This window comes from Vicugna pacos, chromosome 13, assembly GCF_048564905.1.
Source record: "Vicugna pacos chromosome 13, VicPac4, whole genome shotgun sequence".
In the NCBI taxonomy this organism is placed as follows: Eukaryota; Metazoa; Chordata; class Mammalia; order Artiodactyla; family Camelidae; genus Vicugna; species Vicugna pacos.
Genome location: NC_132999.1, coordinates 21,268,736 through 21,296,533, shown reverse-complemented (window position 1 = coordinate 21,296,533; position 27,798 = coordinate 21,268,736). Strand labels below are relative to the sequence as shown.

Below are 27,798 nucleotides of genomic sequence, written 5' to 3'. Positions count from 1 at the left end.
GAACTGACAGATTATTAAGATAAAAAGGAGTAAGCAATGATGAATCCAGAAAGAAAACCTGTTACTAGATAGTTCTTAAGGTACTTAGAGAAAACTATCATAAAGGAAAAGCAGGGTCACAGGCAGGAAGAATAAATACACATGTCATTGATAATTAAGAAGTATGTGACTGTGGGAAGAAATGAACAAGAGTCATCTACCATAGAGAAAGAAGCAGCTGCTTGTTCCAGTAATCCCACAAGTCCTGACTCAGTAAAGTACTTTCCAGAGCAGATACCTTCTTCATCTGGAGATACCACATCATCTGACACTGCAGATTCTTCTAAAACATTAGATGAAATATTCTAGAAGGAAAAAAAAATGTTTAAGGTTTGTGAAATGGAATTAATTTCTTAACATGAAAGTTGTATATGAAGAAGTAATTGAAGAGGAAATATAACTAACAGCTTAGGTTAAAAAAAAGGATAGTCAATGCAAAGATTAAAGACAAATCTCCAAAACCTTTCTGTGTTTTGAAGATGACAATAAAATGTAGCACCATCACTAGATAATTTTTCCATTAAAAAAAAGTTGTGAGAAAGGAACTTAAGAAAAATCATGGGCTAAGGAAAATTGTGATACTACATAGAACACCTAAGGAGACTTAAACAGTCTTTATTTTTAATTCAACTGATCTTCCCAGAACTCTCTATGAGGGAAATTAAGGTACAAAAATGGTCCCTTGGTTTGCCTAACATACATCAAGTGAATGAAAAACTCAGATGTAATAAAAGCCCCCTTACCAATGAGATTGGAATCATCCATTATTTCTAAAAAAGAAATGATACATACTTTAAATATTTTATTTTAACCTAAATTTCACAGTAGATATATACTCATTTGTCAATTTTTTGAAGTAGGTCTAAGGCCTTTTCTTTGTGTATAGGTCTCCAGATCACAGTTCAATGTAATCTCTCTTGACTAAATACTCATGATACAAGCTTCATTTAAGACTTCCAGTTTTGGTTTCTTTAGAGCAAAAACTTGAACTTCAAAGATCATCAAATTATACTAGATTTCTAGGAATTTTTCTCCCAATCTTTCTTTATTTGTCTGATTCAAAATTAACTCAGCAGCATTTTAGAGACTCACTTTTATCAAGTCTTTGCAAACATTTCACTTAGTTTTCAGAGAAACAATAGCTCACTTTCTTTTTGCATTTATATTTATCAGAGGACATAATACTTGATTAAATGTTGTCACTTCCTAAACCTGGCATTAACAGGTTTTGAAGCAAAGGGAAGCATAACTGACTCTTGGTAAGCAAAGAATTCAACTAGTGGGCTAAAGATTTGTAACCCTACTAGAGAGTAAACTATCATCTCTGAGTCATGTATTATTAGCATATTTTAGACAGGAAATGGAGAATATTGGTTTATCTGGTATGTTACTTAAAAGCCAATTAAAGGGGAGAGGGTATCGTTCAAGTGGTAGAGTGCATGCTTGGCATGCACGAGGTCGTGGGTTCAATCCCCAGTACCTCCTCTAAAAGTAAACAAATCTAATTACCTCTCCCCAACAAAATAAACTAAATAATACAATAATAAAAAATTAGGTATTTTTAAAAAGCCAATGAAGAGTTTCTACTGAAATCTAATTCTCAATATTTTGAATATATTTCATAGATGCTATAGAGTCCACAGCAGTATAGGCAAAGAGAATAAATACATATAATAGCATTGACAATTCAGAGGTAAGAAAATATAGGAAGAGAATTAGCAAGAAATATTCTAAAAATGTATTAATAAAAGTGATAGTAAAATGTTAATTCATCTTGTAAGCATCACCTTCAGCCTTCATGCTTTCCTTACAAGCTGAATGAATCTAAACACCGTGAAAAAAGTTAAACCCAAAAGAGGACATACCTTGATTTAATGTAAACCTGGCAGATTCCTACCTGAAACGTCACACATCCCACGGGAAGGTATTTCCGGTCCTCCAGCATACTCAGATATTCAGCAACAAGGGCTGCTGAGTGAACGAGGCACTGGGCGGCTTCAGCATGGTTGCTGCGTTCCGAGTGCTTGCCAGCCATGTTCTGCAACCAGGTCAATCGCAGATCTGGAGAGGTCTGGTAGCCCTTGGCAATTCTAGTCAGAACAGAAATTCTTCTCAATTAGCATTTGCTTCCCAAGCTGGAAGGGAGTTTAGATTGTTTATTCAGTGCTGAGGTTTCTGTTATTGAACACAGTCTATTCAGATAAGTTTGTGAGTGGTATGAAAATGTCTTTCAGTATGCGTAGAGGAAATAACTGTGGGCCCATGGAATGGGTAATAGCAGTTTCTTTTTTGCAGGGAGGACTGAAAAAAATGTTATATTAATATCTGGCAACTAAGGAAAACAATCAGTAAAGGAAAAACTGGGAATTCATGTTTTCATTAAGGGAATATAAAGAAGTTCTATATTCAAGGAAAAATTTATGGAAGATTGTTTCATTGTATCATCTTTATTTTAAAGAAAATAGTTGTGCTCGCTTCGGCAGCACATATACTAAAGAAAATAGTTGATTTGTGCCTCTAAACAACTACAAAACTGTAAAAAGAGGTCATATAGCAAATAAAAGTCAAGTTTTACTTACATTTTTCAAGATACAATAGGAACTACAAAATTCTCAATATATGCCCCTACAAACATTGTCCTACAGGCATAATCATATTTAAAGTCAGGAAGATTAACGTTGTAGTAAAACATTAATACACTATATTTTCTTCCTAAAGAACTGCTTTTTATATTTAAAATATGGGTCTTGGCCCTTCTAAGAAGTCTAGGGCACAGGATGCCAAGGTGTTAAATATATTATTATTATTTTTCTAAATCCTCTTATTTTTGATAATCAATAAATACACTGAAAAATTGGACAGCTTCCTATAAAAGAATGAAATCAGAACATTCCCCAACACCATATATAAAAATAAACTCAAAATGGATTGAAGACCTACATGTAAGACCAGATACTATAAAACTCCTAGAGAAAAGCATAGGCAGAAATAAATTAATCTTCAAAATATATCATAGCAATATTTTTTGGGATCCATTTCCTAAAGCAAAGGAAACAAAAGCAAAAAATAAACAAATGGGACCTAATTAAATTTAAAACCTTTTGTATAGCAAAGGAAACCACTGACAAAATGAAAAGACAACTTACTGAATGGGAGAAGACATTTGCAAATGATATGACCGATAAGGGGTTAATGTTCAACATATATAAATAGCTCATACAACTCAACATCAAAAAAACAAACGACCCAATTAAAAAATGAGCAGAAGAACTGAAGAGACATTTTCCAAAGAGGAAATGCAAGTGGCCAAGAGGCACATGAAAAGATGCTCAACATCACTAATAATCAAGGAAATGCAAATCAAAACCACAATAAGATACCACTTCACACCTGTCAGAATGGCCATCATCAAAAAGAACACAAATAACAAATGCTGGAGAGGGTGTGGAGAAAAGGGAACCCTCCTACACTGTTAGTGAAAATGTAAGTTGGTGCAGGCATTGTGTAAAACAGTATGGAGGTTTTTCAAAAATAGAGCTACCATATGACCCAGCCATTCTACTCCTGGGTATATATCTGAAAAAAAAAAAAAACAAAAACAAAAAACACTAATTTGAAAAGATACATGCATCCCAGTGTTCACAGCAGCATTATTTACAATTGTCAAGGTATGGAAGCAACCTAAGTGTTCATCAACAGACGAATGAATAAAGAATATCTGGTATATGTATATATAATGGAATACTACTCAGCCATAAAAAAGAACGAAACTTTGCCATCTGCAGCAATATGGATGGACTTGGAGCATTATGCTAAATGAAATACATAAGACAGAGGAAGAGAAATACTGCATGATATCACTTATATGCGGAATCTAAAAAATATGACAAACTAATAAGTAAAACAAAAAAGAAGCAGGCTCACAGAGAGAACAAACTAGTGGCTACCAGTGGGGAGAGGAAAGGGAGGAACGGCTGTATGGGGGTAGGGAACTATGGTTATTATGAGATTACATGAAATCATGTGTGTGAAGCCTTTGAAAATTGTAAAGCACTACAGAATTTAAAGAATCTTTCACTAAATTTAAAAAGTTAAAAAAAAAATATATATACTGACCAATTATTCATAGTTCTTAAAAGAAGTGACACAGGCGATCTGAAAAGCACATTTTTACTTTTCAATTACCATTAGAAAATGACAAAAAAAAGAAAATGACAAATAATTTCTGTATTTTTTTAATCTAATATTTTTTGTATGTCTTACTAACTTAAGCCCATTATACAAGGTATAAGTAAATCAAACAAATGTTACCTGTACATTAGATCAATCAACATTTCAGGATCCTCCTGGTGTTCCTTCATTTTAACCGTATCAGAAAGAATCATATGGAGATTGAAAACCAAATCTTGGACCTGTAGCAGACAATTGTAAGAAAAACATTCTTCAATTGTCATTCATTCACAATCACTATATTAGTTTGGAAGATATTTCAGATAAGCATCCAGATATTTTAAAACAAACAACATGGTTTTGATACAGTTCTAAAGCGTGTCGGCGTGCTGGGGTATGGGGCAGTAAGGAGTAGTAAACATTTTACAGATTCCTCAGCAGACTTTTTTCAGTTCTCACCCAGAAACAAGTAGACTATAAGTAGAAATAAAATACATATGGGATATAGGGAGTACAGAAAAAGAACACAAAAGGAAATTCTCTCCTATGGTTCGCATTTTCCCAAAAAGTAGTTTGTAAAAACTTTAGTTTTTAAGGCAAGTTTCATTCAGAAGTGTAAATACTGTTTTATTGCAAAGCTTTTGTGTCTATACTGCTTAAGTCTACTATGTTTTGGGTACAAATTCACAGAATTAAATGCCATTCTGAGAAGGAAAGGAAGCTTACTGAAACAAAAAGATTCAGTCCTATCTCTGGCATATGATATATGGATTGAAAGAGAAATACAGGTTCTTCCAGTAAAGACCAAAGTTTGATTTAACAATTTGAAAAGTGTTTATTTACAATTCCTATTTCAACTAATGATCTAAAAAGTAGCATTTCTGACCTGATCAGGAAATGTTGTTTCCCTCAATTCCAGATCTTCTTCAGCATATGTCAATATAGTCTTCAGAGAACGTCTTAAGAATTCTTCATTAAAATTCTGAGATGTGCCCACCAAAGAAGACAGTGACATGGTTACTTGCATTTTAACCCTGGCAAAGTTCTGCAACAGAGAAATTGCCAGGTAAACATTTAATACAGGAAAGCTTAAAGGGAAAAAAGTCTATTTTTAACTTCCTAAAAGGGAAAGGTCAGTGAAAAATACCATTCCAGGCAAAATATTTTTGAAAAAGTAATGAAATATGTATATTGAAATCTTAGTTTTAAAAAGGACATAAAACTTAGACACTTGCTGTAATAATAAGCTACAAAACAGGGTAAATAAAGTTGTGTGTTAGACTTGATTAGAAGGTGTTCCTAGACTTCACTGCCTCATTTACCTACTATGAGGTATATGTTATTAATAAAACAGCATTTTTACAGATGAGGTTAAACAAGTTGACCAACATCATAAAATTCTTAACTTTTCGATGTGGTCCTTACACCATAGCCCATTTCATTAGGTCCAGTGCTATGATAAATTTAACATACATCCTATATAAAGTAACCTAAAGGTAGAATCTTTGGAGTGATACCTTTAACAGTTTACATTCTTCCCTTTCTTAGTGTAAATTCACTTCTGTTCCACTGTTCCCCAGTTATGAAACCCCTCTTAATAGATTATCAGTGGTAACCTAGTAATTACCAAACCCAAGATACTTTTTTGTCAATATTCTACTTGATATAACTGTATATTTAAATGTATTGGTTACTTTTTCCCTGAACATTGCCTGCCTTATCTTCAGTGGTACCACTTTATCCTGAGTTTCCTATTCTTTATCCACTTCTTTTCTGTCTCCTTTCTTCCTCAGTTGCCGTTCTTAACTACAGTGTTCCCAAAGATTCTGTCAAGAAACCTTATTCACTGGTCATATTCTAAATAGCCTTATCCATTTCTTTGCCTTCAACCAGAAGAGATACATTTCTATGTCTTCAGCCCATATTTCTCTCTAGAGTCCAAGCTATTATATGGCCCCATAGATGGCGACATACGTGGCATTCATGGCTCTGTATGGATGTTCCGTGGTACCTCAATTTTAACACTTCTAAAATGCCTTCTTTTCCTATTGTTTAAATGAATGGTGTTACTGTTGTTACTGTTCTTGTAGTCAGTCAGGCCAAAAATCTAGGAGTCATTCCACAGTCATTCTCCCCTCTTATTATTCATACCATAAATCCAATCCACATTACCCTCCTATCTGTTCCAGTTTGTTCTTTCTCCTTTCCCTCTGCCACTGCTTTAGTTTACTCCCTTACCATTTCTTACTGGGATTACTGTAGTAACCTCCTAATCAATCTTTCTGCCTTTTTCACTAATCCCCTAAGTATCATCAGGGAAATTTTTGTAAAATGTAGATCTGAACACATCCCTCCTCTCCTTAAAATACTCCATTGACTGCTCATAGCTTTGAGGATAAAATTCAAATATCTGACTCAGTAAATGTGTCAAACTATATGGTGGGAACTGAGAGTAAGTGGTAAACAAAACAAGTATGCCATGTGCCCTATGACAGCCTCGTCTAGACTTTTCAACTACAGCTTTCTCTCTTATTATTCTCTCTTTGAGCCATAACAATCATGAAGTGCTAAAAAAGTATCCTCTGTTTGCCTATTTCCTTCTCTCATCTTCATGCCTTTCTAATATGTATGCACTGTTTTCTTTACCTACAAAGTTCTAGCCACCTACTCATCCATCTGATTGGGTAATTCTCTCTTTTTATATCTTTTTATTGAGTCATTTTACAATATTGTGTCAAATTCCAGCGTAGAGCACAATTTGATTGGGTAATTCTTTATCCTTAGTTCAAGCATCTCCTCTTTCCCGGAGAGCATAAGCTATTTTTCTCTATGCTTACTTCTCATTATATTAACAGCACTCATTCAGCATTTGCCCAGAGCCAGTTACTGACATGTGTTATACTTAATATTAATTCATATAATCCTCACAAAACCATCTGCAGTAGGCACTTACTACTATTATTAGCTGAACATTACCTGTTCCTATCCTCCCCCTCTAGATGCTAAGCTACCTGAGTAAAAGGACTATTGTTTTATCTATGTTTGGCCAATGCCTACTATAAAATCTAGAATACAATTCAGTAGTTAGTTCTACTATCTCTTGCATACATAAACTATAGAAAAATCAACGCCAGTTTTAAATTCCCTATTCCTTTTTAGAGGTACTACCTGACACTAAGATGATAAATTACCTATTTTTATCCTATTATATAAAGCATCCCTAAAATAACAGGAACATGTACCAAGAACACTCCAAATTCAGTCAAATTTTAGGAACTTTATTTCGAAAACTAAGCAAGATCAATAAAAAAATTGTTCTGGATTAAGAAAGAGGACCTGGCTTCTTATAAAAATAGGACAGTGTGAGACAGCAAGTTCCCACTTCTCCTGGATTTCATACAAAAATAAAAGATGAATAGAAAGAAATCCATAAACTCTACTTCAGCAAAATGAAGAGACTGATATAATTCATATATTAGAAAAGTACATAAGGGTGGCCAAGACAAGCTGAGATAGGAAGTAGTTTCAAAGGAAGGCAAGGAGGGGAGAGCAAATAGTAAGAAATCTTAGTGTGTGGATTTCAGAAATAATGGGGAAAATATTTCTTTAAAATTAGAAACTCACTTTTAGGTAATGAAACTATCTGTCTTGAAAACAAAATGAGCTAAAAGTTCGAGAAGACAGGACAGAAATGCATTGACTAGAAACTTCAGGAAGTTAGGCAAGATGTGTGTACAATAGCAAAATCCCATGAGAGACACATTCCTGAAGGAATATCCTACAAACACCTGGGCCAAGATAAACTAACTGATTCTAGGTTGAATAATAAAAAGGTAAAGAGAATCACTGGAACTCACTAGGCAAAGAACATTTAATAGAAAAACGTGGTCATGAAACATGAAAATTCTAATAAAATATTTAATTATAAATTATAAAAAATTCATGAAGCCATTAATTTTAGGAAGAAAAAAAGGCAGAAATAAAAGAACTCAAGGAAAGCTACTGCGATAGTTAAGATTTTTTCATTCCCCACCAAGAACCAATATTCACCAGCTTGGTGGCCATACTGCCCCTCCCTAAGAATGCATGATTAAAGAAATAGAGGACTGAAGGTATCATATAATTATAAAGGTAATCATTAGGGCAATATAAACTTCCTTAAACATGATAAACACCCCAAAAATAAAGTGAAGATGACCATAAAATGCAAGATGAAAACAACCAAAAAACTTTTTAAAGGAGATGAGTAGGTAAGCAAAACAAAATAATACAACACGACTCCTGGATGCTTCTGATACAATAACAAGTATGAAGAGATTTAATTCAGCTAAGAGACTGGATTACAAAGCAAAACTCGACTCTTATGTTGCACAACAGAGGCACACTTAAAGCTATTCAAGAAAGTGACAGTAAAAGGATAGGCAAAGGTAACTGAAGCATGCTCAAAATAAAAAGGAAGCAGAGGTATCTTAATACCACAGAAAACAGAATTCAGGCCAAAATTACAAAAATCTTAAATAAAACCAATTCAGGTCTTTTTCAATTCTAAAGGGAATAATTCACAGGAAGATATAATAGTTATGAATATCAATATACCAAATAGTAATGAATATCAATTTACCAAATAAGAGCTAAAGGAAAACAGACAATGTATAGGCTTTAAATCATCTTCTTCAATCCACCAAATGAGGGGGGAAGGTATAGCTCAGTGGTAGACTGTGCACTTAGCATGAACGAGGTCCTGGGTTCAATCCTCAGTACCTCTTTTAAAATAAACAAACAAATCTAATTACCTCCCCATCCCCCCCAAAAAACCTCCCCAAAATCAATCTACTAAATGGACCAAAAATAAAGAAAAACAGAATAATGTAGTTAATAAGGTATATTTGTTTAACTCAATACTCTGAAAATACAGAGTACCCCTTCTTTTTAGATTCATAAAAACATTATATGTTTTGGACACACAAACATACACATCCATAGTACCAAAAAGGAGATATAGTGTATACACTGTATGATTACCTTGCAATAAAACTAAAAATTAATATCAAAACTTGAAAATTCTGTGTTAAAAAATACAAACTGAAATAATGAAGTATCTACAAAACAAAAATACTGAAAATACTACATATCAGATCCAATGAGATACCAAAAGCAGTGCACAAAGGAATATTCTAGGCTTTAAACACTTACATGAGTAAAAATAAATAAATTTAAGCATTTGACTTAAAAAAGTCAGGAAAAATACAATCCATAAATATATTATCAAATAAAAATGCACAAATGAAAATATGGAATTCTTCAAAGACTGGCATATAATCATAAAATATCAAGTGAAGGTATTAAAACTTTTAATTTTCTTTATTACTACTTTCATTTCGCTTATTGCTAATAATTAAAATTTGTAATAGTTCAACATACATTTATATTTTCAATCTATACTAGTCTATGTTATGTTTGGTACAGGAAGCAAATTGGAGATTTGAATTTTTATAAGGTATCCATAGAATGAGAAATAAAAAGACAGTCTAAGATCAGATTCAAAATATACAAAAAAATTCCATGCTCCTCCAAAACCCATTTAATAGGCATGTGCAGAAGTTATATTTCATTATGAATCCAGAGATAAAATCCTGAGATAAAATACTCACATTACCAATCTCAAAGTTCTGTCTCATAAGTAGGTAAAGGGAGGCACTAGCGTGTGACCGTATTGTGCTGATGCTACTGCTACAATGCCGGAGAAGCCGAAGGCATAAATCAGCACACTGCTCTGTCTCTTCTTCAAACAAGAGTTCAGGGAACTGTAGAGAAACAACATCAACACTGAATTTTTGCACTAAAAGTTTCAGAGGTATTTTAATATAGCTGACATAGAGATTTGTTAGTATAGTCCAGGAATGAAAAAAATGGTTAAAGACAGTATTTGCTAATGGTTAGTTATATGGATCACTGAGCCAGATGGACTGGGTTCAAATACCAATTATGTCATTTAATAGCCAGTAGTGTGACCTTGGATAGGTTTTCTCATCCATTAAATGGGCTTAATAATATTATCTACATGGAATTGTATGACAATCTTAGATAATGTGCGTAAAATGCTTAGTATGGTAACTAACATGTAATAATTCTGCAGTACGTTTTTACTATTACAAAATAGTATGGAAGTTATTTTCACTGGCTCAGTTTTTTCAACAGCTCTGTAGTCCATCTTGTAAGATGACTAAGGTGAAATAGCTAATTTCAAGATTTAAGAATACACATATTCCTGGGGGAAAACACAGGAAATATCTGAAATAGTTGAACGAACAAGAGTTAACTTCCTTCCCATTTACCACAGGATATGTTAATTTCAACAGACTGAACTACTTACACTTGATAAATCAAGTTAACAAGGAATAGACAAAACAAGATGAAGAGAAAACAAGATGAAGAGAAAACAAGCCCCATACTTAAAACAGGCAATTAATTTCAGGCCACTCTCCATATCAAAACTACTTTTTTTTAAGGCAGAAACTGGTTAAAGGTAATTCATATAAGAAAGAAATTCCAAAAGGCAAGTAGCAGAGAAAAGGCAAGGAAGAATCAAGGGTCTTAGATTATTATTAAAATTAAAATTTTAAATACATTAATCAATGAATGTGTCAAACTATCTCAGACAATGTTAATAAAGAAAGGAACGTCTGACAAAACAGCAGGTAGCAAAACAAAACCCACCTTTGAAACCAGGGCTCTCTGGGTAGCAAAACAATGTTGTAGATAAACTGCACTTTGGTTACAGGCCATGCTATGTAGTAGCACTTTCAGCACCCCACCAAGGATGCTTTCTTTGGATTCTGTTACAGAAACTGTCTGTAATTGAAAAATAGATAAATAAAATAGAGATGTAACTGCAATTTGGTGAGAGAGACATAATGTATATAAATAAACAGACAGATTTTCTTCGTATTTTATTTATTTATTGCATTCTTTTTTATTGAAGTTTACAATGTGTCAATTTCTGATGTACAATATAATGTTTCAGTCATACACATACATACATGACAATGTAAGATCAAGGAGGACCTGAAGGAAAAGAAGCTGAGCACGGTTTTGATAAGAGAAAAAAAGGGGAAAAAAGAATGGATAGGATTTAAATAAGAAAAAAAGAGGAGCAAGAACATAACTTTTAGGAACTTCTGATATTTAAATGTAATTATACAGCTCAATAAATGCTTTTTACCCCACCCCAATTTAACAAATCTATACTATAAATTTTTGTTCTTTGTGTTCTTACCTGGACAACAATCTCTAATGTATCCAAAATGATTAGATTTGCTTCAGTAGCCAGATTTCCATCAATCAGTGCTTCATGCTCAATCTCTGCTCTTGACCTAGTATAAAATGTTATAAGAAATTATATTTATTTTTTAGAAAGCCAATAGATTCACAATTCAAAAAAGATTTAAAGATGCACAGATTTTTCTGAATGCAAAGTTAGAAGAGACTAAGAAAAAACAAAATATTTCACATGTTTTAAAATGTTTTATTTTAGCCTGAATTTTGTTGACCATGACAATACAGATTTTCTCACCCTTTTACAGTACTACAGTGCTACTAAAAGCATAAATACTTAGCTTTCAGATATGCAAAAACATTGCTGTATTCTGGATGGCATAGACACTAGGTGGTGCTATGTGGGCTTCTATTTAGGGCTGCTTTCATATAAAGCAGCATTCAAAATGTTAGTATTCATATTGCCATTTCAAGGAGTTTTCAATGTATTTATTTAGAATAAAAGTACTTTAAAAAAATTAAGTTTCATATAATTTACCCAATTTTTTGATACAGAAAATGACTTCAAAATTCTTGTAACTCTTCAGTGAGACTCCGGATGGAATCATTCATTAGAAACTAAACACTTTGATGGAATAAAGTGGTTTACTTCAATACGAATATTTACAAAAGCACTGTTTAATGAAAATAAAACATTTAAGAATAACTATGTATGATTTATGGGTAAAGTTGACATTTGTTTTAGTAGCAATATATATATAGAAACTATGTATCACATCCAAGTAGACAAAACAACACATAAATCAAAGTATAAGGATATATTAAATGCTAACTTTTCAAAGTTCGTAGATGTTCAAGTCTCTAAATCTTTATTATTACCACTAAAGAGAATGGTTCATTAATTTATCTTTTACAAATTAAGAAGAAAATATAACACGGTTAGAATTAAACTGGAAAAAAAGTCACGTTCAAGCTTAAAATTCCAGCAAGATTTTGTGCAGAAATATAAGATGCTTAAAAAAAAAAAAAAGAATCAGGAAAACACCAAAAAAAAAAAAAAAGAAAGAAAGAAAAGAAAAAGGCTTCCTTAAAACATAGTAAAATAAGCAGAGAGAACACAGTATACAAATGTAGAAATACTAATAGTATAGTATCTGGCTGCTCTGTGATTTCTAAAAAACACACCACGTGGAAAAATAATGAAAGAAATAAAACATGGAGAAAGACAACAGAAAAACACTCAAACCTTAAGAATTTTAACAGTTATATTATATTCAGTATCTGCTCTGGTCCAAGTTTATGTGCCCCGCCCCCAAACTCATATGTTGAAAATCTAACGCCCAAGGTAATGGTATTAGGAGATGAGGCCTTTGGAAGGTGAGTAGGTCATCAGAAGCAGGGCAGAGCCTTCGTGAATGGGATTAGTGGCTCTACAAAAGAAGCCCCAGAGAGTCTGCTTGCCCTTCCACTATAAGAGAACAAAATAAGAAGTCTGTGACCCAGAAGAGGGCCTTACAAAACAGCAGATCTGCTGGCACCATGATAGTGAACTTCCCAGACTCCAGAATTGTGAGAAAAATAAATTTCTGTTGTTTAAAAGTGACCAGTGTGTGATATTCTGTTAAAGCAGCTTGAAGAGACTAGAGCGACAGTTTCTGATGACTCCAAACCCATCTCTACGGTACTGATCCTGCAGCTCGTCTCTCTGCTGGCTGGTACAAGGCCTTGTTTCCTGGGTTTTATGATTTTGCTGTCTGAGAGCTAATGTTTCTAGACATTTATCTGTGAGAATTCTCTAGAGCTCAAGCTGAAGACGGCTCTCAGGTAGGGTAAGCCATCATCCTGGTTCACTTAGGACAGGACTGAGGGGTTCCCTGGGATATGAGGTATTCAGTGCTAAAATCAGGAGTGTTAGGCAAACCTGAATGAGCTGGTCACCATATTTTCAAAGCTTTTTGAGCCAATCAAGCTACTTGAGGGCTAACCTGTAATTACAAATTCTCAGGAAAATATTTTAGCTCCTTGATACAATGCCACGTTTCAAGCCAAGCAATTTTATCACTGGTTCGGTGAGAAGAGTTTCTTTCCCCTTATGCTGAAGATGCAGTTCTTCAGGATCCTGGACTCACAAAAGTACATTTTTAGTTGTTTTTGGCAGTAGGGTCAGTCACTGTACCTAGTCTGTCTTTGTGCTAGAGACAGACTTGCAGTGTTTTGTCTTTAACTATATTTTAAGCTCTAAGAAGGCAAGGATTAGTTTTCTAATTTTTTGCAATTCTCGAAATATTTAGTTCAGTGTGACGCCCAAAATATGTTAAAAAATAGTTGCAGAATGCATTTTCCAAGGGGGATTGCTGGGAAAATATGTAACCTTTTGCTTTACTATACAGTTTGAAATATTCTTTCCCCAAATCTTTTTTAATCTAAAATTTAAAAATTAAGTGTAACTATTTTGTCTTCTTAGATCTGAATGCTGATATATGTAAAATAACACTAAAAGTCATTATTTTCCTCTTGCATTTGAAATCCAACAGCCCATCAGTAAGATAAAATAGAAGGTTATATTACTTGTCAAGCTTCTCAGTGTTTTGACGCCAGTGAGTCATATCCTTTCTCCACCTCAGATTTTCCTGACTTCCAAAGGCACTTCCAGATGGGCTTCTCTCTGTCAAATAAATTTCAAAACCATTTTTAAAATGTTATTTCAGTTGGACCACATGGATGCATATTTCCAAACATATAACAAATACCACACAAGCTCATTAATTTTATACACAGCCATTTTATACTCAGTACAAGCGGAAAAACTTGAAATGGTGCTTTTTATTAAACATTTTCACAGCAGTTACAGAAGAAATATATGTGCTACATGTAATATAAAAAAAATCATTTTAAAATAAGCAAACTTTCTAATACTGACTTTCCCAAAATCTTAACAATAGCTTATAAGACCCTGCATGATACGATCTTATTTCCTACCACTCTGCCTCTTGTTTGCGCTCCTGTTACTGTGTTTGTGTGTGTGTGTGTCTGTGTGTTCTGTATAGGCAGTCTCACTACACATGCTCCTGATTTAGGATGTGCACAATGGTTATTGTTCCTTTTACCTGACTGTTCACCGCACAAATTTTCACTGGCCAATTATTTATCACCTCCATAGAAAGGCCTTCCTCAACTCTCCAATGCTTCCTTTACCTCTTAATTTACTATATTTCTCTCCACAGCACTTATGACTATAAGAATATAAGCCACTTAAGAACAGAGATGATGTCCATTTTGTTCACTTTACGTCAGGTGCTGCCAAAGTGTCTGGCACATACTGAAAACTCACTAGTCTTTTGTTTAATAAATAAACAAAATAAGAAGGATTCCTAAAGTAATTACTTCTTTTGGTCCATAGAAGGCAGGACAGGAGGAAGATGGGGGCTTTCTCTCAAGAGGCTTCTAGGATGAAAGACAGAGTGAATGGCATGGGATCCTTTAAGGGGCAGCAGCAATAGAACTGATTCATACAAGTCCAGCATAAGTGGAAAAGGCATTGAGAATTGTGGATAAATGTACATTTAAACAATGGAATCAATTCATGAATTCAAACTTTCAACTAGAAAATTAATGAGACCTCAAATTGGCTGGGACAATGGAAAGAAAAATTAAAGTAAAAATTCAGAGTTCAAATAGAAATTTTAGAAATACTGAGAAACAAATATAATTTAACACACACTAAAGGACATGTTTGGATATTTCTTCTGCTTTCTCTCCCTTCACTTATCTTTCTTTCTTCCTGTCTCTCTTAACCTCTTTTTTATTTTGAAATCTCTATCTTTAAGAAATGTGAAAGAAAGCATAAAAGATATACCTTTATTAAGACAGTAAGCAAAATATTTGTGATCTATTTACAATTTTATCATTAACTTTATTTTTTTTTTCATGAAACTGCCTCTCATATCCTTAGTTACAAATGTCTATCATTAGGTCATGTAGCTTATTAAATGTCCAAATGTAAATAAGAATTGCAAAAGCTTAATTTTTCCAAGACAAGAACTTCAATTTTTTAAAAACTGAGATATAATTGACATATAACATTATATTAGTTTCAGGTATACAACACAATGATATATGTATTTATTACAAAATGATCACAAGTCTAGATAACACCCATCACCAGTTTCAAATTTTGTTTTTCTTATGAGGAGAACTTTAAAGATGTACTCACTTAGAAACTTTCAAGTATACAACACAGTACTGGTGCTGTATGTTACATCCCTAGTACTTATTTATTTCATAACTGTAAGTTTCTATTTTTTGACTCCATTTATCCATTTCATCAATCACTACTCCCCATTCTCTGTATCTATGAGTTCGGGGTTTTGGGGGTTTTTTGGTTTTTTTTGTTTAAGATTCCACATTTCTTCATTTCTTACATTCAAACAGTGATAGCTGTCCAAAGGCCACAAGTTTAAAAATATAACCAACACGTTGTTAACAGCTCCACTCTTTCCAACAGTAAGCTTCAGAAAGAGTTGATATAATATAAAGAACACTAAATTAGATGTCAAAAGATCTTGGTTCTGTCACTTGGTTTATGATCTTAGGAAAGTTATTTACCTCTGTGAGTTTTATTCTATTTATATTAATGATGAGGATAATTATTCATTAGGTTTTGGTAATAATTAAATGACCCAGATAAAAGTTAACTTCCATACTTTATAGAAGGTTGTTGTACACACTAAATGAGTCAAAAGAAAATCAATAGGTACAATCTATACAACAGAAGTGAAAAAACAGTGGTCTGTTAATTCCAAAGGCAAAGACAGTCTTATTCATTATTAAATTTCAAACACACATAAGAAATAAGATATTTAAGCCTACTTAAATAAACAATCAATATGTTAAATGGCCTATCAGAAAACAATAATTTAAAAATATTCATGTTAAGTATACATTCACATTTTAAGTCAACAATTGTATATTGAGCTGTCAGCATGTGTCACGTACACAGATGACTAAGCCATGTCCCTGACCTTAAGGAGCTCTCAGCAACTGTATCACTTTAGGATTTACGAAATATTTACCCACACATGGTCCCTACAAAGATGGTACGATCAACTAGTTACACTATCTTTTAAAATCTCAAAACAATCACAAGTGGATGAGGAAAGAGAAAGCAGAGATATTAAGTGACTTGGCCAAGGTTACATGGCTAATGAGTTGCAGACGAGGATTAGAAACAGGCTTCAAATGCTACTAAAATGTTTTCTCTTCCTGATATTTGAGTTTGATGGGCAGTATCTTTGCATTATATTCATATATCCATTACTGTAAAGCTAGGAAGCTTTTATGAGTAAAAAGTGATGCAACATGTAAGGGATGACCAAGAGTGAACCTTCGTGTAAACTACAGACTCTGTGATAATGCGTGTCAGCGTAGGTGCATCAATTGTAACAAGTGTACCACTTCGATAGGGGATGTTATAACAGGGAAGGCTATGCATGTGCAGGGGTGGAGGATATAGCAGAATTTTCTGTATCTTCAGCTCAATTTTGCTGTGAACCTAAAACTGCTCTTAAAAATCTATTTTTAAAAAGAAGGGATGTTATGAATAACCACACAAAGGCAACAGGAATAAACTGAGGTTATCCAGAGCAAACTGGGAAGTATGTTCGTCCTACTTGAATAAGAATTCTAACTTGAATTCCTGCAAAGAAATGGTTATTCAAGTTAATTTACAATTACATTTAAAACACATTTTAAAAAGTGTAGAACTATCACTGAAGACTTGCAACAGTGATCACTGTAATATTTCAAGGAAATTGAAAAATTCTCACCAGGAGGAGAAGATATTGTGTACGTACCAAGCTGTCCTCGGCTTCGGCGCACCATTTCTTGCCTAGCACCTATGCTCCCAAGAATGGCTTCTTCAAGCTTTGCTCTCATGTCTTTTGATTTCTTAAAGGTCAAACTATTCATTCTTTCAAACACTTTCTTTCCCTAAAATTTAAACATTAGGAAAGAAGATACATTGAGGAAATTTTCTTCTTCCTTTTCCACATTATGTTTCCTTTCTTGTTCTTCTTTGCAATACAGCACAATGATCACTTACTTTGTACTCAAAGCAAGATACACAAAGATAAAGCAGATCTAATAGTCGGTTTAGCTGCAGGACTGAGAGATCTGTAAACCATTTTTGTAGAACTGTCTCATCTGCATTCTTGAGAACCCAAAGCAGACAGATCAAAAGACTCCGACTTGATTCTGCTGAAAAGGTAGTGTGTTGCCTGCCACTCTGAAAATCAAAAGCAGTAGAATGAGACACATTGATCAAAGACCATTTCTTTTTTTGAGTTGTCAGTTGTTTTCTTCTAAAAACAATAAAACAAAAATTACTTAAAAATCAAACATTTCAAAAGAACCATTTGATCTAGACAGTACTTGTGTTAAGTCATATAGAACCTTAAACTTTAGGTCCTGAGGTTCAAATAACCTTTCCTGGCAATAGAAGATTATTTTAATCTATGATAGAGCTTCCAGCAGATTATAAGTAAGAAGACATAAAGGGAAAAGCTAAAGGGTCCTGCTATTAAAAACAAAGATATTTACCAAAGATTATCAGACACAATGAAGGAAAAAAGCAACTGTCTGAAAATAAGAATATTTTAAGAGTATTAAGTAATAACAAAATGTTTGTTAGGTTTAGAGAATCATTGTTTCCTATCAAAGGATACTGCCAAAATGAAAAAGTCTTAGAACACATGTAAGTGAAAAGCATTTTTACATAAAGCATATAAAGTTAAGGTGTTATTCCCAACCTTCAATCTGTATCAGTGTATAGTATGAGAAATACAAATAAAAACTAAGAATAAGAACCTGTTTACAGTGCCATTTATTGGATATTTACTTAGTTCCAGGCAGGCATCAGGCTGAGCTTTTTACACACATTATTTCATTTAGTCCTCCAACAGTATATTACTAAGCAGGTTGTAACATCTCAATTTAACAGACAAGAATGCAGGATGACAAAAATAGTAATAATGATGATGGCAAAACATAACATTTGAAATGTGCTAGACACCATGTTGATCACTTTTTATTATTTAACTCTAACAACAGTTTTATGAGATGGTATTAACTACTGTTATTTCTAATTTACCACTAAGGAAACTAAAAGTTAGAGATTAAATAAGTTGCCCTAAATCACATACTAAGAAAAGGTAAAGCCATTATTTCAGTTCAGGTTAACCAGACTCCAAAGCTTATACACTTCACTATTCTATTACATTCTAATATTTGGTTAATAAATACACTAAATAATAATAAGAAAGTAGTAGATGGGATGTTGAGAAGAAATACAAAGGAAAGTTGAACATACACTTGACTGTTGAGGCCATGACCTAACTACTATCAACTTAATCGCTCCTCTCTCTCTCTATCTTGGATGGTGATAATGATAGTAGCCTAGTTTTTTTTTGCGGGGGGATTAGGTTTGTTTGTTTGCTTGCTTGTTTATTTAATGGGGGTACCGGGGATTGAACCCAGGACCTCGTGCATGCTAGGCATGCACTCTACCACTGAGCTATATCCTCCCCCTACAGCCTAGTTTTTTATAACACTTACTCTGTGCTAGGCACTGTACGAAACACTGTATCTTTTAATGTATTTATCCCTTGCAACATCTAAAGAGATAACTATTATTACTTACGCCATCTTACAGACATAAAAACCGAGACAAGAAGTAGTTATCTTGTGAAAGTATTCTGCAGTAAATGGTGTGACTGGGATTCAAATGTAGAAAGTGTGGGTCCAGAGACCAAGCTCTTATCCACTATGTTTACTGCCTTTCAAGGATGTAAATAAACTCACCCACATAAACTCACTTAACTATACTATATTGTACTTGAGCTGGACACAAATAGCTTTGACTCCCACTCTCCAAATTCAGTCTCTCTGATAAGGAAAATTTTCCTTTATTTTAAAAGCAGGCACTTTCTATAGCAGAATTTTCAGGCATACATAAATATATTGACTAAATTCCCAATGACTGATTTTTTAAAAGCAAAATTTAAAAATTATCCTGAATTTGTCACAAAGATATACACTAACGTTTCTTATACCCCCACATAAATTGCCAATAGCACAGTGACATAGTTTGAAGAAAGTTGGACAAACGTGAAACAGACTCAGTAATGGAAAGATGTCAGTTTTCCCCCAAATTGGTCTCTAGGATCAATGCAGTTCCAATCAAAATACCAGCCAGGTTTTTCCTGGAAGTTGACAAACTGATTTTAAAATGTAATGAGGAAAAGCAAAGGGCAAAGAATAAGCAAGACACTCTTGAGGAAGAACCAGGTAGGATGGGAACACATTTGCTCTACTAGATAGCAATATTTACTAAAAAGTTAGAATAATGAAGACAGTGTGATATTGGCATATGGATAGACAAATAGTCTAATGAAATATAATAGGAAGCACACAAAAAAACCTTACGCATATATGAAAATGTGATATGTAACAGAGCTGGCACCATGGATCAGTGGTGGTATAAAGGTGGTCACATCTGCCTACATTAAAATTAAGAATATGTGTTCGTTCACTCAAGTAATTAATAAATAGATAGATAGCTACAAAAGGCACACCATAAATTAGTAGAAATTTGCTGCATATAAAACCAACCTGAGATTTGTATCCAGAACAGTCTCTCTTAAGTTTCCACAAAAAAGTAGAAAAATATCTCTTATGGAAGTTCACAAAACCCAGAAAGAATCAAGAACAAACAGAGTGGTGAACACATGGGTAAATCTAAATGAAAACTGATTCTATGTAGCCATAAAATAATAATAATGTCTTGTGGGGTTTAATGATACATAAAACTAAAAACAGCATTTAGGTAGGGAGAAAGGTAAACAAAGTCAACCTGTTCTAAGATCCTTCTATTAACCAATGTGAAAGTAAAGATAATGATTACTATTACAGTGAAATTTAAGGAATTGTATTGCTATTTGTAATATAATCACAAAAAGAATAGAAACAGAATGTATAACTTACAAACTAGGAGAGAGGAAAAAGTGGAATGGGGGGAAAAAGAATGAGAAAAAAATGACCCAAAAGAAGATAACAAATGAGACCAAAAGAAAATGGAGTGGGAAAATGAGAAATAAAATTAAAATGTTAAGTACATTAATTATACTAAATGTAAATGGACTAAAACACTCTAGTGAGAGACAAAGATTTTTAAAATCTTTGAACAGACCAGATTTTTAAAATATAAGAAAAAATCTAACTATGTGTTGTTTATAAAAGACACAGCTAAAACATAAGTTTCAAATATTAAAAATATAAAAACACTGAAAGTAAAAGGATGGAAAAACTTATGCCATATATATGTGTGTGTGCGCGTGCGCATGCATGTATACACACACACACACACACACACATGGCAAAAGAAACCTAGCATAGCTATACTAATATTACACAAAATTGACTTAAAGGCAAATAAAAATAAGTATTTCAGTTCATGCTGACAAAAGTACAATCCATCAAAATGTATCAATTTTAAATTATCAGATATTTCATAATAAGGCCTCAAAGGAAATAAAACAAAATCCAATAGAATGACAAGAGGAAATTACAACACCACAACTGTAGTGGGATATTACAAAAAGCAGGCAGAATTCAGCAAAGAGAAAGAAGATTTAAACAGCCGGATTAAAAATGTGATATAATGTATATAATGGATAAATATAGAATACATAATTAACAAAGGAAGAATATATATTCTCTTTGAATATGTGAGATATTTGCAAAAATTGAGCATATACTAGACCATAAAACCAACTGCCACAATGATCAAATTGTATAAAGTTCTCTGATCATTCAGTTAGGCCAAAATCAGAAACAAAAGGATTACTTTATATGATTAAAACATGTATCAGAGAAGAAAGGATGAAAATGAGTGAGTTAAGCAACCAACCATCTCAAAAAGTTAGAAAAAAATGATCATCAATATAAACCAAAAAAATTAGAAGACAGTAAAAATTAAAGATAAACATTCAAAAGTGAGGATCAACATTGCCCACAAATTGGTTCTTTGTATAAACTAAAGAAATATACAAATTTCTGTTGAGATTATCTAAGACAAAAGGTACAAAAAATGAGTCACAGAAATGAAAATATTTATATCTACTAAAGATGTTACAGACATTAAAAAGATCACTAAAGATATTCAGAACAACTTTGTATGCCAAGAAATTTGAATCAATTTCTACTAAAATAAAATTTACAAAAATCAGTGTAAAAAGAAATAGAAAAACTAAACTAAACAGTCCTACAGTCATTAAAGAAATCATACCAGTAATTTTAAAACTTTCAAAAAAGAAAACTGCAGGTACAGATGGCTTCACCCACAAGTTCTCCAAATATTCCAGGAAGAAATAATTTCAGTTTTAAAGAAGTACTTTCAGGGAACAGAGTAAAAGGAGAAATTCCCTAGCTCACTTTAATTGCCTAAACTGCCCAATTCCAAAACCTGAATAGAGCACTATGAGAAAGAAAAAAATCTTACAGACACAGATACACAATCTTAAACAAATATAGCAAAACAAATCCATTAATATACAATCATGAAAAAAGTTGGGTTTAATGCAGGAGTTCAAGCTGGGCAAAACACTAGAAAATTAACTGAAAGATGTCACAGTAAAAGGTTAAAAACCAAAATAACATGACAGCTTCAATGGTGAAAAAAGTATGATAAAATTAAACAACTATACATAACTGAAAAAACAAAACTCCTAGCAAACTAGGAACAGAAGGGGACTTCCCTAACATAATAGAAGGTATCTTAAATCCTTCCCCCAAAAGAAAACCTTTAACACCTATGTTTAAGAATGAAATGTTGCAAATTTCCCCTTTAATGATCCCAACTATCACTACTTCTATTCAATACTGTACTCAAGGTTCTAGCCAGCAAAATAAGTTTTGAAAAAAACTGAAAGGAAGAAATGAAACTGCCATTATTCACAGATGGTATGATGGTGTATGCAGGAAAAAAATCTACACGTTATTAGTTTAGCAGTTCTGCTGGAAATAAACATATTGTTCAAAATCAATTCTATGTCCACATAAAAGCAATCACCAATTAGAAAACAGAATTTTTGAAAAAGATGTCATTTCTAAGACTATAAGAATATATTACACATTATCGTATTATATAATTTTATAATATTATTAAAATATTAAAAATATCAAGGACCAATAATAATACATCTACTACAAAAGATGTTCTAGGTCTCTTTGGTAAAAGCTATAAAAGCTTATGTATTTATAGACATTAAAGAAGGCCTAAATAGTGGGGAGAGCTATCATGATCAAGGATTTAGGGATTTAACAGTTAAAAAATAGTAATTTTTCCCAAAACTGATCCATAGATTCAATATATTCTCAACCAAAATTCCAACAGGTTCATTGGTTTCTGTTTATTTATTTTAGTGGAATTTGATAAGCTGATTCTAAATTTGTATAGAAATACAAAGAACCAAGAATTAGCCAAGAAAATTTTTTAAATGCATGAGGACTTTCTCTACATGATAGCCCATACAGAGGTAGTCCTCCAGAACCGTTGGGAAAATAATCTGGTGTAATATATAAAATAAATAATAAATAAACCTGAACCCCCAATTCCACTGTTCATAAAAAGTCAATTCCAGGTAGATTTTAGGATTGGATATAAAAGGAAGAACAAAAAAGCATTTAAAAATAATATAGGAGAAAATATTGAAATAAGGAAATGTTAAAAAATAAGATACAAATAAAACTAGCTATAAAGGAAAAGCCTGACAAACTTAAGTATTTCAAAATAAGACACTCTAATTACCAAATTCACCATTAAGTGTATGAAAAAGCAAGCCACAAAAAAGAAAGAAATCTTTGAACCACTTATAATTGACAATGGGCTTGATCCAGACAAAGAAACTGCTACAAATCAACAACAAAGGCAGACAACCCAATGAAAAATGGGCAAAAAGCTCTAGACACTCAAAAGAAAAAAATCCAAATGGCCAATGTATATATGAAAAAGTGCGCACCCTCATATGACATCAGGGAAATGAATGCTTAAATGAGTTGAGATACAACAATAAATTATCAAATTGACAAAAATTTAAATGTCTGAAAATTCTAAGTGCAGATGAACGAACATATGAAGGAACAGGAACGCTCATACTGCAGGTGCAAGTATAAATCAAGACAAACCTTTAGGAAAACTCCATGGCATATCTAGTACAGAAGATACACATGTTCTATGACCCGGAAAATTCCACTCCTAGGAAATACCCTAAATAAAAGCATATATATGCCTATAGGATATATGCAAAAGAAGCTACAGGATTGCTATTTGTAATAACCAAAGATTAGAAACCATTTATGCATCTATCAATAGAATGGGTGAATCAGCTGACCTATAGTCAGACAATGGGATATCACACCAAAATGAAAAATCAGTGAATTGTAACTATATTTTATAATATTAAAGATATAATCGAAAACTAAACTGTTGTATTTAGGGATGCAAACCTAGATGGTAAAATTATTAACAAAATTAAGCAATTATATCATTAGTCAGGAGAGTGGGTAGCGTGGTGTATAGCTCTGGTGGGGAAGAGCATGCAGAGGATTTCTGGAAGGCAGCCAAAGATCTATATTTTGTCCTGAATGGTAGTTACAAAGGTATTCATTTTATCATCTTTCGTACATGTACATTTAGGTTTCATGTACTTTTTCATGTGTGGTATATTTCACACAAGAAAGGTCTAAAAAAATGAAAAGCGAGGTCCATAAAATTGAGAATAGTGATCATTTGGAGGAAAGAAAGGGACTGAATTGAGGGCAAACTGGGAACTTCCAAGGAGTTTGTAATTTTCTATTTCTGAAGTTGAATGGTAGGTACACTGTTGTTTCTTCTATTATTATACTTTAATTACACATGTACTTTATATACAATAGCAAAACTACAAATGCTTAAAAACTGATACACTGGAATTCATCAAAATTAAAAACTTTTGCACTTCAAATGACATCATCAAGAAAATGAAAACGTAATCCACAGGAAAAAAATATTTCCAAATCACAAATCTGATAAGGAATTTATATCCAAAATATCATTAAGAACTCTTTCAACTCAATAATATGATGAATAACAGAATTTTAAAATGCTAAAGGGTTTGAATAGGTTTTTCTCTAAATAACATATACAGAAAGATATGCCAATAAGCAAATGCAAAGATACTCTTAATATCAGTAGACATTAGGGAAACAAAAATCAAAACCACAATAAGGTACCACTTCATACACATTAAAGTGTGAAGTATATACAATAAAAAAGATAATAAAAAGTGTTAGAGGATTTGGAGAAAAAGGAACTTTTTATTTATTCATTTTATTCATTCATGGTGAGAATGTAAAATGGAGCAGCCACTTTGAAAAAGAGTTTAGAAGTTTCTTAAAATGTTAGACATAGAAATACAATATGACCCAGCAAATTTCATTCCTAGGTATCTACCTAAAAGAAATCCAAACATATGTGCACACAAAGACAGGTACACAAATGTTCACAGCAGCATTATTCCTAACAGCCAAAAAGTGGAAATGATTCAACAGTTCATCAACTGATATAACAGATAAAAATCTGGTCTATCAATATAAAGGAATACTATTTGGCAATTAAAAAAAAAAGTACTGATACATGTTACAACCTGAATGAACCTCAAAAACATTATGCTTAGTGAAAGAAGCCAGACATGAAGGATCATAGTGTGTAATTCATTTACCTGAAATGTCCAGAATAGGCAAATCTATACAGACAGGAAGTAGATCAGCTGTTGCCTAGGGCTGGGCTGCAGAGAAATTGAGAGTGACTGCTAATAAGCCAAAGGGTTCTTTTTGGGGTGGTGGAAATGTTCTAAAATTAGACTGTGGTGATGGCTGCATAATTTTGTAAAGATGCTGAAAACCATGAAATTGTATATTTAAAATGGGTGAATCTTTTGATATGTAAATTATTTCAATAAACCTTTTTTTAAAAGTTGTCAAGTAGTACAGCTTCCATAAATATGATTGCATTTTTCTGAAAGTCACTTAAAACTTTTAGAAGTTGATCTTGCTCTACTGGCAGTATGTTTCCTCCCTGCTCCCATGTTCTTCCCTTTTTAAGGAGGGGAAATTAAAGGGGTAGAATGAATATCAATTTATTTAAACATGAAAAGTATATATCTTCACAGATTCAAAATATATATTCTCAAACAACTGAGAATATTTCTTAGAGCTGATAAAAAATAAAACGGATTTTAAAAATGAAGAAAATAGGCTATCTACCATAAGGCAACTTCCAAATTCTGAATGAGAATTTGGTATAAAGAATACAGAGCTTTATTAACATAAAGCTTGAGGTAATTAATAACTTTTAAAACAACTTACTACAAGAAAGGCAATATTCTCAAGACCTTAATGTTTCTGCAACATAAATAAAACTCAGAATACTTTTGCATCAGCTAATACCATAATCTCAGTCATTTAAGGGTATATCCTTGTAAAAAGCTGTCTTTCCAGAAAAAAGCTTCTGTAGGAGGGTTATTTTTACCGTTGATGTGAGGAGGAAACTACCGGGCCTTGTCAGCTGAGGAACTGATGTTCCTGCAATTGCCATGGCAACTGTCTGGCTTATCATGCTTCCGCTCTCACTTTCATAATCGTCGGTGGTTATACAGATTGGTCTTCCTCGTTGATTGTGAGTTTCTGGAAAAAAATAACCCCAAAATAAATGAATGAAACTTCTTTTTAGCTTAATTAACAGCTATTGAGCTGCAATTTCCTTTCTTACTCTCCTTTACTCTTCAAAAGAAAAACCTATTAACATATACCGCTTACCATGACATTTACATTTTTAAAAAAATCTTAATTTAAATATTTCAAACGTTAACTCTTTCCTATAGTAATATTTATAGTTTTGTAGAGAACTTTAGCTTGCTAATAAAAGAAGATACAATAATAATAACCATAAAAAAATTTCTGCCTTCAAGTAAGGAAACCCATTTTAGTGATCAAAATACTGAGAAAACTACTCAACTATTAGTCCCTAACAGCAAGGAGTTGGCTATCTTTGTATCCCCAGCACCTATTGAATTTCTTAATACATAATAGGTACCAGAAATTTTTAAAAATTGAACTGGAAGTACTTTATCAGGTTAATTGCTAGTTCAAATGCAATCATCAGTGCTTTTTTAGGGCAAATGAAAGAATTTAAGTAAATTCTAAATATGAAAGCAAGAGGAATAAAACCTTGTGGGTTCCAGTTTTAAAAAGAAACATAACTTCAAATTATTAACCCAGTATTGTCAATAAACATAACTCTTGTTATTTGGGTGAGTATTAATTTCAATTATATGTATACGAATAAAATTGAGATTGAAGGTAGTAGACACCTGGTAAGTTTTCTATTTTTTTTTCTTTAGATGCTCACATATTTTTTTCTTCAGATTTCATACACAAAAAAACCTATTTCCAAATAGGTAGGTATAGAAATGATATAAAATTATTATTTAAAAATTCATTGTAAGAACTACTTATAGAAACTTTGCAGTGAATTCTCACATAGTCAAAAGTTTTTCAGTAATACGTTAATATTTACAGTGTACCTATGTCCTTGTAAATTTCCTTATGTTTCTTTCCCTGAAATAAGATCTTTATCTTTGAGCTATTTTCTAATACTTTTAAACATTGAGATTTGCCTTGAAAGTTTGTCTTACATATACTAAGTACCTGTAAAATCATACAGCTGAGGAACGGTTTCCATGATAATGCCAATCAGAGGCAGATACAACATAGCCACCCGAGCCTTTATCTGGGGGTCAGAGTACCGTGGGTCGGAGTCATGACTGGATAGTAAATTGTGTACCATATTGATGACTTTCTTATGCAATCCAAACAGTCTATTTAAAAAGAAGATGAAGAAGCAGTTGTAGTAAGGTCACAGAGATTAGTCAATATCTTTAAAGCAAACAGTAAGCCATGGTACTGAATCAATGGTGTTCAACTTAACTTAGCCACATATTTGCATGTACTTCCATAAAACACTTCTCATTTTAAAATTAATGAATACCCCCCAAAATAAGTAAGTAAAATAAAATGAATGACTGTCTCTCTGTAGAAAATAAGACTTGAGAGGAGAGGAGACACTATACAAATTCACTTAGGAGTAAATGTGAATATTTTTACATTAACTTCTTAGTGCATTTTAATATTAAATAACTTAAGAACAGTTACAGATACATT

General features: G+C 32.7%; 1 protein-coding gene across 4 annotated transcripts in view; it reads right to left on the bottom strand.

Annotated features, from left to right (window-relative positions):
• DOCK7 (dedicator of cytokinesis 7) overlaps positions 1-27,798 on the bottom strand; it is a 176,330-nt gene that overhangs the window by 24,977 nt on the left and 123,555 nt on the right. For 2 of the 4 annotated variants that reach the window (XM_072974308.1, XM_072974310.1), the window contains 12 exons: positions 27,286-27,455; positions 26,108-26,262; positions 17,585-17,767; positions 17,310-17,472; positions 14,053-14,149; positions 11,486-11,582; positions 10,927-11,061; positions 9,861-10,013; positions 5,096-5,254; positions 4,351-4,451; positions 1,937-2,129; positions 201-344 (listed from right to left, as the gene is read on the bottom strand). In XM_072974308.1, the coding sequence (XP_072830409.1) occupies positions 201-344; positions 1,937-2,129; positions 4,351-4,451; positions 5,096-5,254; positions 9,861-10,013; positions 10,927-11,061; positions 11,486-11,582; positions 14,053-14,149; positions 17,310-17,472; positions 17,585-17,767; positions 26,108-26,262; positions 27,286-27,455 (1,750 nt within the window). The remainder of the gene's footprint in view (positions 1-200; positions 345-1,936; positions 2,130-4,350; positions 4,452-5,095; positions 5,255-9,860; positions 10,014-10,926; positions 11,062-11,485; positions 11,583-14,052; positions 14,150-17,309; positions 17,473-17,584; positions 17,768-26,107; positions 26,263-27,285; positions 27,456-27,798) is intronic. The other 2 variants (XM_072974309.1, XM_072974311.1) reach the window with 1 other exon arrangement.